Source organism: Lipotes vexillifer, unplaced genomic scaffold (assembly GCF_000442215.2).
Source record: "Lipotes vexillifer unplaced genomic scaffold, Lipotes_vexillifer_v1.1 scaffold1012, whole genome shotgun sequence".
NCBI classification, from domain to species: domain Eukaryota; kingdom Metazoa; phylum Chordata; class Mammalia; order Artiodactyla; family Lipotidae; genus Lipotes; species Lipotes vexillifer.
Genome location: NW_006775534.1, coordinates 36,648 through 51,527, shown reverse-complemented (window position 1 = coordinate 51,527; position 14,880 = coordinate 36,648). Strand labels below are relative to the sequence as shown.

Here is a 14,880-nt window from a genome sequence, read left to right as displayed (position 1 = left end):
CGGTACGCGGGCCTCTCACTGCTGTGGCCTCTCCCGTTGCGGAACACAGGCTCCGGACGCGCAGGCTCAGCGGCCATGGCTCACGGGCCCCGCCGCTCCACGGCATGTGGGATCTTCCCGGACCGGGGCACGAACCCGTGTACCCTGCATCGGCAGGCGGACTCCCAACCACTGCGCCAGCGGGGAAGCCCTGGGCTACTTTTTAGTACTCATTCATTCATTCAACAAGATTTCACTGAATGCCCAATACAGGCCAGGCCCTGCGCCAGTGATGAGCGTCTTTGTGAGGCTGATGGTTTAGCTTGAGAGCCCAACACTGAGACGCTGAACAGTAATCACGTGCAAATGTGTAATGACAAACTGAGAAACGTAAACGAAGCAGCGGCATGACACAGGCCCCGGTTTAAATTGTGTGCACGAGGAAAGCAACAAACAGATGGAGGAGGGGCTGCAGCACATCACGCACATGTGGCCCGAAGGATCTCCCAACAGCCCAGGCACCGGGCGGGGGGCAGGACCTCAGTGTGTGCACCAGGAGGCTGCCTGGGCAGCCCTGTGGGCTGTGACCTACGTTCTGCTCTTCATCGGGGTGGGTCCTGGAGTTACAATCAACACGACATTCCAACCATAAAAGATCTCAGGAGCGTACATTCATAGGGTAAACGCCAGCACCTCGGGACCATTTCAGGACGGGGCCAAGGAACATGTGTACACAAGCATGCCACGTGGGAAACTGTGGAGAGACCTCCATTTATGGGATGATCAGGCAGCACGGGTTGTCGTCCTAACGAGGTATCTGTCAGAGCGTGGGACCTGCCATGGGACGACCTCCTGGGCTGACACGCTGGGACAGTTTAAAATCGGGCCACAGACCTGTGAGTCAGATGGGGCGGAGCCTGACCCCTTGCTGTGCCCCGTCCACCCACCTCAATCCACAGCAATGATGGCGCAGCTGTCAGCACCTGCAGAACTGCTCAGACAAGCACCAATTCCTGCATGAGGCTGCCAGACAGCTGCTGGGGACTGAGAACCCACTGCACTTCTGGTCACCTCTGTGAGCCCCACATGTGCTCCAGACAGGTGGGCACAAGCTCCTCTGCTCACGAACGCGTGACCGGCACCCATGGACCCAGTACTGCTAAATGTAGCGGTGGGGCAGGGTTGAGAATGGAGGAGAGATTTAGGAATATGGCCTGTGGTCCCTGCCTGGCAGGGGTTTCCACTGTGGTAGAGAAGGTGTGGTGGGCGCCAAGCTTTGCGTGCATGCTCTACATGACCCTAACGGCGACCCTGAGGTGTCACTGTTCCCATTTTACAGACCAGGAGACTGAGGCCTGGAAGGATTCCATAACAGTGCATGGGTACAAGGCTAGTAAATGAAGGAACTGAGGCTAATACAGGGGAGAATTTAGACAAGACCTAAAGAGCGCCCATGGTGTGGGTGAGAATTCCAAGGGACAGGGACGCCCTACGTGGGAAGGGATGGCACCCAGACCAGCTGACAGCGTGGACAAAGGGGGACCATGGTGGGGCTAGCAGCATGAACCGGAGTCGGGCTGCTCTAGAAGCTGGGGGTAAACGTGAAGGGAGACCCTGGTGTTGAGGTGGGGCTGGCGAACTGGAAGGTCCACCTGAGCCAGAGTGTGGAGGCAAATGCCAGGGTGCTCATCTGTCGTTGCCTTCACAGAACTTTCCTGGAACAGAAATCCGCTCAGGCAGAGGACTGGAGCCCCAGCCTGAGTAGGGAGGCAAGGTCACGTTTGGACATGAGCTCAGGGTGCATGGAAAACCGTCAGTGTCCAGGGAGGGGATGGGCTGAGGCGGGACGCTGCCTGGGCCAGTGGTAGCTTATCACACAAAAGGCAGAGTCACCAAGAGCGAAGGCTCTGGACCAGTATACTAGGTTCAAATTCCTGACTCACCTTGACTGGCTGGGTGACTCGATAATTTCAACTTCTCCAAGCCTATTTCCTCCTTTGTAAAAGAGGGACAAAGTATACTCCTTGTAGGGTTGTTGTGAGAACTGAGTACACACCCACGTGCTGTTCGGAGTGAGATTCCAGCAAACAGCAGCTATTCACCGGCCTGCACTCGATCAGCTTTGCTCCCGGAGCTTTTGCTCTTCTTGGCCAAGTACGCATGGAGAAGTTTTGCACTGAGCTAGACCTTCCACACGCATTCCCAGGGCTGTATTGAGCCCTTCTCAAAGAGTCACACTTGCCAGCATCATAAAGTGAGACCTTTTGCCGGTGTGGGTTTATAAATGACAGAGCAGGAAGCTCGTGGGCCCCCAACAGCGGCGTTCCCTCCTTCAGCTGAGCCACCTTCCTAATTTCTGAACACGAGTCATGGCTTCCATAGGCCCTGTCCCTTCCGTCACTGGCAGGCAGTTATTTTTCAGGGCATTTTTCACAATGAAACCACCTTTTTATAACTCTGTGAGAGAAAAGCTGTGCTCAGGAGTGTGACCCTAACCCCGGTCTCTGGATGGGGACTCAGAGCTAAGCTGAGCAGGCGCTGCCCACCCCCAGCCTTGCAATCCAAGGGGCCTCCACTGAGTCACATGTCCAGTGTGCTAGGGACCTGGGAGGTCACCGCTAACACTGACCACAGTTGCAAAGAGCCTCTGCAGGGATACAGAGGAAAAGGCTCTCCCTGTACCCTCCCCATCTCCCTCCAATCAGACTGTACACAGGCCAGAGCTCATGGGGCTGCCGAGGAGAGGGGATCTCACAGGATGCAGGAGGGATATTTAAGAAGCAGAGCAGCCCTGAGCTGGTGTCCAGGAGGTGCTGGGGAGGAAGGTGGAGTGACACATGCTGTGACTTCAGAGCACGTCTGGACCAGGTAGGTGTTGTCTGTTTTCCATGAGGTGGAACCAGGGGATAATAACTAGATGGGAAGCAGGATGGCACAGCAATTGAGGGTTTAAGATCTGATTCTGCCACTTGGCTGGGGCCTTGGCTGGGTGAGCTAACAGCCTGGCCAAGACCCCAGGTCCTCCACTCTACAGCCCATGCACAAGGTGTCATAAGCAGCATGGGAAACGTCTGTGACGAGCACCTGGCAGAAGGGCCGGCAGGAAGCTGGCACACGGCCGATGCTCCAAGAAGGGAAGCTGCAAGCATGAGACGCCACTGAAACTGACGAGAGAAGGTCACACCTGCCTGGACTCTCTTCCAGGTGAGGTGACCTGGGTGGTCACCTGCTCCCACCAGTCTGGACCCAGCTCCTAGGGCAGGGAGGGAGCCCAGAGACTGTGCGTTCCCCAGAACCTCACTCCAGGAAGGACTGCAGGGCAACCCCGCTTGCTCACGCTCAAGGGCTGGTCCCTGCGGATCCTCGGCCTGGCGGTGACCAGAGTCTGTGACCCACCATCGGGTGGGCTGAGAGGAGGCACCACTGATCAGCGGTGCGGTCGCAGTCCTGGGAAGCTGCTCCCAGTTCAGGGCGGCGGTGCACAGGACCGGTGACTCCGAGCTCAAGACGAGCAGGGACAAAGCTGCTCCAGGGCAGCTCCTCTCCGGAGAGCCCTCGACACACTGCTTCCCACAAGAGCGTCCAGACATACGGGCTTCTGCAGCCCCTTCCAGGCCAAAGGAGCAGGTTCTTGTGAAATCTGGGCGCCCCGCTCGTCCTGCACTGGTGGCTGCTGCCAGGAGCCAGGGGCCACCTCCTCCCCTGTGTGAAGGACCTTCCTGCAGGCAGAGTAGTTTGCTTTGCCCCACAGCAGCAGCCTGTTATTATTCCAGGCAGCGAGGGAAGCAAGGGCAGGGCCTGTGGGGTGGGGAAGCAGTCGCTCAGGCCCCCAAGCGTGGAAAACAGGACGCGAACATTCCTTCAGCCTCCCAGGTCCTCTAGCATAGCTGACCACGGAAAGACAGCCGCTTAATGGTCCTCACAGTTCCTCTCCACGGCCCTTAACCAGGGACCCCAGGGTCCTTCCACAGCAACACGCACCCCCAGAGGAGGCCGTCGGGGGGGCCTTCTGCCCCTGTGCATCAGTGCCCCACGTGCTGTCTCGGAAGCAAAGGCACAGAGAGATCTGCTCTGTAGACTGACGGACATACAGTCCAGCTTTCGACAGGCGCACTCAGGCCGTGAAACGGAAAATAAACACGCCGGACCACTAGGCAGGACTTCTAGGGAAAGCGAAGAAATTCCCGAAGGCAAAGGGTGCGGCTCACCAACATCCTCAGGTGTGCAAGTGGGGAGCTGCAGGGCGACACAGGGACACCCCTAGGTGAAGGCCACGTGAAGCTCCTGGCTCCACAGCCCGCCACGGTCAAGGCCGCCGTGGGGGTCTTCTTTCCTTGTGGGAAACTCAGACAGTTTTCAAAAGGTCAACTGTGCACCGTCACCAAAGAGACTGTGGCAGAGGTAGAGAACAAGCGTACGGACACCAAGGGGGGAAGTCGCAGGGCAGGGGTGGTGGTGGGACGTTGGGATTGACGTGCACACATGGATGTGTATGAAACAGATGACTAACAAGAACCTGCTGTAAAAAAATAAATAAACTTCAAGAAAAGAAAGAGACTGTGGCACGAGCTGTCCTGGACCCGTCAAGCAGCACCAGGCCCGTCCCTGTTCATGTCGTGTCTCAGTTTCTCCCCGAGCACCTGGCCCACCAGAAGGGCCCACGCAAGGTAGTACGGGGTAAAGCGGGGCAGAGGAAGGCAGGACAGCAGCAACTCAAACTGCAGAATTAAATGAAGGACCGGCACACGGGGGTGCTTCCCTGGCAGGCCAGTGGGTAGGACTCCACGCTCCCAATGCAGGGGGCCCAGGTTCCATCCCTGGTCGGGGAACTAGATCCCGTGTGCGTGCCGCATCTCAGAGCCTGCGTGCCACAACTGAGAGTCTGCGTGCCACATCTCAGAGTCTGCGTGCCACAGCCACAACTGACAGTCTGCATGCTGCATCTCAGAATCTGCATGCTGCAACTAAAGATCCCGTGCGCTGCAACTAAGACCTGGCACAACCCAAATAAATAAATACATAAATATTTTTTAAAATAAATAAATAAAGGACTAGGAAGGCCCTTCAATTCCATAAGACAAATTCCTGATTTGTTTGGATTCAGTAATCAACAACTAATTAATAAGCTGTGGCTCAAGGCCTTTGGGAACTCCTTAACCCTCAAAACCCTACAACAGCTGCTCCACCCAAATCCACCCAAGTCCAGGGCTGGAGCCCGCACACCTGACACTCCAGAAGAGCCACAGTGGGCTGTGCGCTAGCCTGACCAGGGCCTCCGCCAGCCGGCCCCCAGCAGCATCGAGAACAGCTAGTGAAACTCACAAGCACACTGAAGGGGAGCTCACAGGAGGCTTTGGCCGCCTGGGCCTCCAGCAACACAGATGGATGCACAAGTGCACACATGGATGTGTATGAAACAGATGACTAACAAGAACCTGCTGTAAAAAAATAAATAAACTTCAAGAAAAGAAAGAGACTGTGGCACGAGCTGTCCTGGACCCGTCAAGCAGCACCAGGCCCGTCCCTGTTCATGTCGTGTCTCAGTTTCTCCCCGAGCACCTGGCCCACCAGAAGGGCCCACGCAAGGTAGTACGGGGTAAAGCGGGGCAGAGGAAGGCAGGACAGCAGCAACTCAAACTGCAGAATTAAATGAAGGACCGGCACACGGGGGTGCTTCCCTGGCAGGCCAGTGGGTAGGACTCCACGCTCCCAATGCAGGGGGCCCAGGTTCCATCCCTGGTCGGGGAACTAGATCCCGTGTGCGTGCCGCATCTCAGAGCCTGCGTGCCACAACTGAGAGTCTGCGTGCCACATCTCAGAGTCTGCGTGCCACAGCCACAACTGACAGTCTGCATGCTGCATCTCAGAATCTGCATGCTGCAACTAAAGATCCCGTGCGCTGCAACTAAGACCTGGCACAACCCAAATAAATAAATACATAAATATTTTTTAAAATAAATAAATAAAGGACTAGGAAGGCCCTTCAATTCCATAAGACAAATTCCTGATTTGTTTGGATTCAGTAATCAACAACTAATTAATAAGCTGTGGCTCAAGGCCTTTGGGAACTCCTTAACCCTCAAAACCCTACAACAGCTGCTCCACCCAAATCCACCCAAGTCCAGGGCTGGAGCCCGCACACCTGACACTCCAGAAGAGCCACAGTGGGCTGTGCGCTAGCCTGACCAGGGCCTCCGCCAGCCGGCCCCCAGCAGCATCGAGAACAGCTAGTGAAACTCACAAGCACACTGAAGGGGAGCTCACAGGAGGCTTTGGCCGCCTGGGCCTCCAGCAACACAGATGGATGCACAAGAATACTTTTTTTTTAACATCTTTATTGGAGTATAATTGCTTTACAATGGTGTGTTAGTTTCTGCTGTATAACAAAGTGAATCAGTTATACATATACATATGTTCCCATATCCCCTCCCTCTTGCGTCTCCCTCCCTCCCACCCTCCCTATCTCACCCCTCTAGGTGGTCAGTCACAAAGCACCGAGCTGATCTCCCTGTGCTATGTGGCTGCTTCCCACTAGCTAGCTATTTTACTTTTGGTAGTGTATATATGTCTATGTCTCTTTCTCACTTCGCCCCAGCTTACCCTTCCCCCTCCCCATGTCCTCAAGTCCATTCTCTATGTCTGCGTCTTTATTCCTGTCCTGCCCCTAGGTTCTTCAGAACCATTTTTTCCTTAGATTCCATATATATGTGTTAGCATACGGTACTTGTTTTTCTCTTTCTGACTTACTTCACTCTGTATGACAGTCTCTAGGTCCATCCACCTCAATACAAATAACTTAATTTCGTTTCTTTTTATGGCTGAGTAAAATTCCATTGTATGTATGTGCCACATCTTCTGCACAAAGGAATACTTTGAATCCATAAAAAACAGATCTCTGGTGCACACAACACGGATGGACCCTGCGGACAAAGACTGCACTGTGACATCGCGCCTGACAACCAGCACGCTCATCTTTGGTGACAGAGACCCTGGTGGTTACACTGGGGATGGGGGCTGACTATACAGCGCACGAAGGCACTTCCTGAAAGCCGAAATGTCCCACACTGTGTGTGTGCGCACAGTGCTCACCGGGTGTGCAAACATGTAAAATTTCATCAAGCCACACGCCTGAGATTAGTACACTAATCTGTCACACACACCGCACTCCACACAGGAGAGATTCCCTGCTGTGAGGCGGGGCTGGAACAGTTTCCTGAAAAGGCAGCTGTTTCAGCCTTGAGGCATGGCAGAGCTTCCTGCATAAGTGTAGGAGAGGACCAGGTTGCAGAAGGTCAGCCCGTGGACCCGGGGAGGGTGACAAACTAAGAATTTAATGGGGATGGGCCATGCAGGAGGCTCTGGGTGCTTTTCACACTCCTTAAGCGGCAAAAGCTTTTTTTTACTTCCCTCAAGTAAAAAGCTACACATATACCCCAAAATACAGAGCATACGCTCTGGCTGGGGATGGTGAGAGGAGCCCACCCCCTTGGTCTCCTCTGCCAGCAAGCATCTTTGCAGAGCCCCAGAGGAACACAGTCTTGGCGAGTCGGAGAGACGGATGGTGGGGTGCGGGACACATATCCCTGGACCCCAGGAACCTGGGAAGCACTGACCTTAGAGGACAGGGAAAGGAGGGATCAAAGGTAACTGCTGTCCCAGCTGTAACAGTGAAAGCCCTGTCCTGCTACCCCTATCCTATGGGTAACCCAGGGCTGCCCAGGCAGCTCTGGCAGAGGAAGCAGGTAGGGCCAATGGGGTTTACAGGGAAGAGGGGTGGGCAGTGCTCGTGGAGATGCACAGGAGCTGGTTCTGACGACGTGCCCTGAGCTGGGCCCCTGCAGCTCTCAGCCTACAATTTAGCACTAAGGAAATAAGGAGACACTAACAACAGCAGCAGTGTCCACGTGGACTTTTAAATCAGCTTCCTTTGAACTTCCAAATTTTCTCTTCTTTGTTCAGCTCATCTGCTACCCCGTTCTCTCCCTTCCCCTCCAGGGCACTAGCAGGCAGGCGACAAGGCCCCTGACCCCTCTCAGAGATGCCCTGGGAATAAGTCAATTGGTGAATCCAGCTTTGGTCACCTTCCCCAAAAAGCAGGTCTTTTTGAAAGTACCCTGACAGACCACTTCTGAACTAGCAGCTATCAGGAAAATCATCTGATTTCAACTCAACTAACATTTATTGAGTACCTACTGCATGCAAAGCACTGCTTGTCACATTTTAGCCACTGAGTGTTTTCCTTGGAGCGTGCTACTGAGAAAGGCAGCACAGGGAGAGAGCTAGAGTCCCCAGATGCGTAAAAGTGGGGACCAGAGCCCAGCTGCTTCTGGAAGCAAGGAGGGGAGAAGATGCTCTGACTCATCTCAAAGCAACCCGCGTGGGCACCGCTGTTGCTGACGCCAGAGAAGACAAGAGCAGCTCCTGGATGCCCGAGCACCGACTGCTCTCGCTATGTGGGCAAGACGGCCAGGATGCACCGGGAACCTCTGGTATCAAGATGTGAGACTGTGGACTTGGTGATACTTTGGATACCAGAATGAAGGACGCCCGCATCCACCCACTCTGATATGCCCATCAGTGACTGATCCTTCACTGGATCATACGTTTTTAAGGTGGGGATACTGGCTGTCTTGGTTACCTTTGCACCCCAGCATGAAGCCCACACCTGCCACACTGTAGTCACTCAGTAAATGAATACATCAGTGGATGACAGGCTTTTAAGAATGACTACTGAACACTGGACTTCCCTCAAGGCCACACGGCTAGAAACTGCTCCCGGGATGGAAGGAAAGTAGAGCTTCCTCCCTGCAAAGCCCTAGGCCTAATGCTTCCAAACTCCAGATCCAGGCAGCCCGGGAGGGGCTGCCCCATTCTACACGGGGCGAGCTGTGAACACCTGCGTCAGTATCCGGACCTGGACTTGAGGGCTTGTCAGAGGGAGAGGGGCAGCAGTCCTCCTCCAGCAGGGCCACAGACCGTCCATGGTAAAGAGCATGGGGTCTGGAGCCGAACTGCCTGAGCTCCCTGACCTGAGCCAGCTTAGTGAAGCCACCTTGACTTTTCAGTGTTCTCTTGTGTAAGGGAGGTTGTAACAGAACTCATCTGGCAAGGCTGTGATTGGGGATTGATGAACTATTATTTGTAATGTATTTAGAATATATATGTATGTGGTTAACCAAATATTAAGAAATACTTCTGAATGCACCTATACACAGAGGGCAGCATCCAGCCTGGACCATCTCTATACCCCCAGTGTGTTCAGGGCAGCCTCAGAGGAGGGCTACCGGGTGTGTGTTGGGGCTAGAAAGGGGCACAGCACCTCGCATTGCTCCCCAGGTTCACAGCTGAGGAGAAATCTGCCGAGAGGAAGTGGGGAGCCTATAAACATGGAAACAGCTAGTTGACCAAATGCAACTCCCAGACCCCTGAGGCCCCTTTCACAGATGCCTCTGCGGTCGTCATTCCAAGCTCCTTCCTTGCTTGCCTCTAAAAGTCCAGGAGGCCCCTTCATGGGAAAGGGGTAGGATGCCTCTCTATTTTCGCCGATTCAGGATGTGATTCACAAACATTAGAGCTTCTGACACCTAGAAGCAACCTTGAATGGTTGCATCTCCCAGGCCCTGACACTCCTTTCCTTCCCTAAAGTTGGAAGAGCCCTCTATCTGAAATGTCATGGGTCCTAGGAAAGGGCTTGAACCCCTGCCAACTGGGGTGCCCCTAGGAAGGCCCACAGGGCTTTCTGCTGCTCACGGGTCACAGACCCACAGGAGGTGGGCCGCAACACCATCCATGCCCACCAGACTGACTCTCCACCTGGGTCCCTGATGAGAGTCTCCTCTAGATGCAACTTCCCAAATCAAGTTACCGAACCTGTTTAAACACAGACATGCACGGATACAACAAAACCGGAATCTTAAAAGGGTGTAGCCAAACACACAGGTGAGTCAAACTGTGTCAGGCGGTTCTCAACTGGCCCACAGGAGGCAAGTGCCCAGCCACCCCATGGGGAGGGCCTGGCCCAGGCTCCAGCCCCCAGATGCAAGGGCATGGCCAGGCAGCCGACAACCTCAGCAGAGACAAGATCTGGGACCACAGGGAACACTGTCACCTAGCACCATCTGCACTGATTGGAAAATCTCCTGGGACAAGCAGCTCCATCACTCAGTAGAAAATAAGAAGACTAATCAAAAAAAAAAAGAAGGGTGGAAAGAAACAGGCAGCTAAAAATAGACATACAAATAGCTAACAAATTTAAGAATTTTCTATTCACTAATAACCCAAGAATACAAATTAAATGGGGTAGTGTTTCACTATCTAAATGGGATAGAATAAGAAAATACCCAGGACTGGAGGGAGAGAGAAGGCTAGACATGCAACAAGGTACACATGTATAGAAGAGACTTTCTGGAAGGAAATTCAGCAATATGTACTCAAAGCCTTAAAAATGTGCATACTTTTCACTTAGTAATTTCACTTCTAGGAATCTGTCCTACAGAAATAATAAAAGTTCTGCATTGAATTAAGGGAATCAGTATTCTTTGTATACTTTTTATGATATACATTCTATATGTACTCTTTACATAAAGGTTTAAATGCAAAGTTGTTATTCACAGCATTGTTTATTCTAGGACAAAACTGGAAATAACCCAATAGGATATTAGTTAGATTAATTATGGTTTACACATAAGATGGAATACTACATAGTCATTTCAAAAATATGTTTTCTAAAATTATTAATGACATGAGAAAACACTTAACACTTCACTGTTAAGTTCAAGGCGGAAACTTGAAGGCTACAGAATAATATACCTGTAAAATATGACTCTGATTCTGTAAAACAAAGACATCTGCATGTATACATGCATATATAAAGGGTCAGAAGGACATGCGACCACACTTTGGATGTGAGAATTACCCCCTTGTGCCTGTTATGGTTTCTACATTTTCTACAATGATAACGTATTTGTTTAGAATGCAGAAAAGTCTCCAACATTATCTAAACCAAGCAGCCAAAACTGGATTAAAACCTTTAGAGGTGTTACTCTCCCCTCACACAATGAACACAACAAGCCATGGGGGTGTAAACACAGTCCTGGGTTCCTGTCACCAGCACCGTGACAAAGGCCATAAGATGAGAGAAACACGGGGAAGGGGTCAGAGGATGCAGAAGGCTTGGGCTGGTGAAGACATCAGGTGGGCCTTGTAGGAGAGGGTGGTCAGGATAGGGCAGATTCTTCGAGAAAACATTTCAGGTTGGGGGAAAGCCACATAAACGGGGCCCAGAGTCTGAAGAGAACACGGATGAGGCCTGAGGGGTAAGGAAACCGGGACAACATGGGCCTCATTTAACAAAGGGGCCTCCAGCCAGAGGGTGAGGGCTCAGTGAACAGCAAGCTCCTCTAGGCTTTTCAGGCCTGTGGCTCACAATGGCCCCGGGCAGCCTTCTGCCTTCTCCTCAAACAAGTCATCCCCAATTACTCTGCCCCTGCAGACCCCTCCCCCAGCACTGGCCTTCCTGCTGCCCCTCTGATGGGCCAAGACTTGCTCCCCTCGGCCTGAAACATGCTCCCGCAGACAGCTGCACAGCCCCTCCCCACTGCAGGTCTTACAGGGAGACAGGAAAAAGAGTGAGTGTGAAATGGCGGCCCCATGAACCAGAACTGGGGAGTCAGAAGTGCGTGCACCTAGAGGGGTGGGATAGGGAAGGTGGGAGGGAGACACAGAGGGAGGGGGATATGGGGATATATGCATACATACAGCTGATTCACTTTGTTATAAGGCAGAAACTAACACAGCATTGTAAAGCAATTATACTCCAAAGTGCAGAGAAATGCAGCTGGTGGGGAGAGAAATAGATGCATCACAGGTATTAAAACAGAAATGCTGGGGAAGAGCCAGGGGCTATACCATGTGGAAGACCCACCAGGTCAAGATAATGTCTCTGCCTCCGAGGCTTTGGGAACTGACCAGCTGTGGCAGATGGCTAATGCCAAAAATTCTGAGAGGATCAGATTTTCAGACCTGATATCCTGAAATGCCACAGAATCCTGACCTGCAGTGCTTAACTCTTACAATTGTGGGTGCTCTGCAGTTTAAATGTACTGCACATTCATCACCTCATTCGATCCTGGGGGGCTCGCGGAATAGGTACAACGACCATTTTACAGATGAAATAACTAAGGCTCAGAACAGTTAAATAACTTGCCTGAATACTCCAAAGGGTAGGTGGCAGAACTGGCCAGACTCAGCTCCCGGGCACCACTTTCTCCACATACAAACCCAGGTGTTACAGTGCTACCTTTAGATGGTGTAAAGACGTCACTGTCGTAACGTCTGGCCTCCCATATTTTGCCATCAGCAGCTGGACTCAGGCTCCCTGCACAGACGGACTCCATGCCTGCAAGTATTCACTACCAAGTGGGTGGGTGGGAGGGCGTGTACAGATGGACGAGCCGCGTGGACTCTCTGGACAAACAGTAAGGCAAGCCCCCTCTTCCAAAAGGGCAGGGGTCGGTCGTGGTGCTGTGTGTATAACCAGCCAGCCCAGCAGGGCCCAGGCTGGTGTGGCCTGCCAGGGGTGCTCCCAAATTCAACCAAAACTCGCGCTCTGCCACTCACCCCCGGTGGAGCAGCCAATGCATCTGAACTTGAACCCAGGCTTGGGCCATGGGGCAGTGCCCCTTCTTCACCGGGGAGTCAAGAAGGTGGGGCAGCCTGAGGCAACCCGCTGGGCCACCCAAACGCCCACAGCCCACAGCCCACAGCTCCCCAGGAGAGGCAAAGGCAGACGCCTACTCTCCAGTCCCCAGGGGTCCTCACAATGTCCACAGTGCAGAACTAACTGCAAGATAAGGCCTGGTGAGGGCATTTCCTCCAGGGCTGTCCCTCTGGACAGACCCTCTGGAGTTGAATCTGGTCAGGCAGCTGCAAACCGCCTGTGGCTACTGAGCACAGGGGATGTGGTCAGTGAGACTCAGGAACAGCATGTGATGTTAATCACTTAGAACCAAACTGCCACCGTGAAAGGGCAGCAGGAGGTACCCTTGCGATCGAAGTGGTCTGTGTTGTGACCGTGCTGGGTCTCAGGAATGAGCACACAACAAAAGTGTGTGACCCAAAAACACCCCGTGAGCAAGTGTGATGAGGTCCTGGATGTGACATTGCGATACAAGATGTTACCTTTGGGGAAGTCTCTGTATTCTTTTCCACAACTGCCTGTTAATCTGTGATGATCTCAAAATAAACAGTTAAAACGAAACACCACACGGGCTCAGGGCTACTGCAGGCGACAGTGAGCTCCACAAAGCCACCTTCCCACTGAGTTGAGGAAACGTCAAATTACTGGGGCCCCACTCACGCCTGTCGGCTCTTCCCCCCACGCAACTCACAGCGGGCACTTCTGATCCCGGGCTGTGGGCGCTCTGGGGCTAAAAGCGGGGAGGGGTGCGGGGCGAGGGTCCCAGAATTAGCACACGGGGTAGTTAGAGATGAGGGGTTCCTAAAAAGACTGTCCAACAAGATGGTGATGAAATGCCGCAACTCACTGCAGTGGGGTTCCCGCAGAGAATCCCCCATCCTCGGAGGAAGCCCTGGAACTCCTACGCCAAAGCACCCCCCTTGGCCGGTAGGGGCAACCCAGGTAGGGGCCCGCCGGGTTCGTCTTCCCAGAGACCGGACCGGGGCACACACGCCCCGCGACCCAAGCGTGCGCAGAGTTGGAGGTCAGAGCCCACCCTCGGGTCCGGCCCCCTCCCACCAACCACTCAGTTGCCTCCGCCTTGCTTTACCGAGGCGGGGGGCGCGCAGAGAACGGGCGAGAGCCGGATCCCAGGCAGCGGTAAGCCGGGACCCCTCCCTCCAGGACCCTGAACAACTGCAACTCCTCCTCTGCCGCGGGGTCCACCACTGAGACCCTCGCAGACAAAAGCGTCTGCCGCGAAGTAGCCGCCCCCGCAAAGGGCAGAAGCGCCAGATCCTATCAGCCAATTACCCAAACGCGCACAGCAACCCGCAAGTTCGGGCACGCTGGGGCCGGGGCGCGGGCAGCGGGAGGGGCCGCCGGCCCGGCGCGCCCGGGCAATCTGGGCCTGGGGCGCGCCGGGAGGCTGAGGGACTGGTACAGAGGGCCAGGCCGGGGGCTGAGGGTCCGGTCCGGGGATCGGGGACCGGCCTCCCGTCTTCCCTCACCGATTCCGAGACTCCTCCGCAATGAAGGAGGCGGCGCGGCCAGGGCCCTCCCCTGGCCCGGGCCCCCGAGGCCCCTCCACGGCCCCGAATCCGAGCAGCCCCTGGGTCGCCCCGGAAATGTCGCCCCTCCACCGTGCGGCGCGCCGGGTCGCCGCCAGCTTGTGGAACAAAAGAGCCGCTCTCGCGAAGGGTCAGGCGGCCGCGCGGCCCTCCGAGCGCCGGGGCTCCAGCTGAACCCTATCGGGCTGCCGGGCTTTGTGCGCGCGCAGGGGCGGGAAGGATCGCGGGACCCCTGCACATCCCACGGACGGCGCCGCGTTCCAAAGTTGGCGCCGGCCCGTCTCGCACCTCCCAGTCCCCTTCGGGGTGCCCATTCATTCGCGGGGGTGGGGGGCGCAGACCGCCGGCCCCCGGCTCACCTTGCTCTTGACTTCCACCGCGCTGCAGTCGTAGAAGCGCAGGGTCTGAGACTTGTGGAAACTCCGGTTCATGGTTCCGGCCCCGTTTAGCTTCGTCTTCGCCCTCGCTCCTCGCTACGGGGGCTGCAGAAGGACCCTGGGTGCGATACCCGCCGCCTCGGCCCCGACCCCGGCCCGCGCTCGCTCGGCCGCGGGGCAGCTCGAGTGCAGCGGCCCGAGCTGGGCTGGCCGCGCGCCTTGGGCACTCCAGGGGCCGCGCGCAGGAGGAGCTGGGGAAGCCGGCGCGCGCCGCCCC

The 14,880-nt window shown here is 54.8% G+C and overlaps 1 protein-coding gene across 1 annotated transcript in view; it reads right to left on the bottom strand.

Moving 5' to 3' along the window:
- Positions 1-14,657, bottom strand: part of PARD6G (par-6 family cell polarity regulator gamma) — a 108,442-nt gene extending 93,785 nt beyond the window's left edge. The window contains exon 1 of the mRNA XM_007449954.1: positions 14,586-14,657. Within this exon, the coding sequence (XP_007450016.1) occupies positions 14,586-14,657 (72 nt within the window). The remainder of the gene's footprint in view (positions 1-14,585) is intronic.
- Positions 14,658-14,880: the final 223 nt, after the last annotated feature.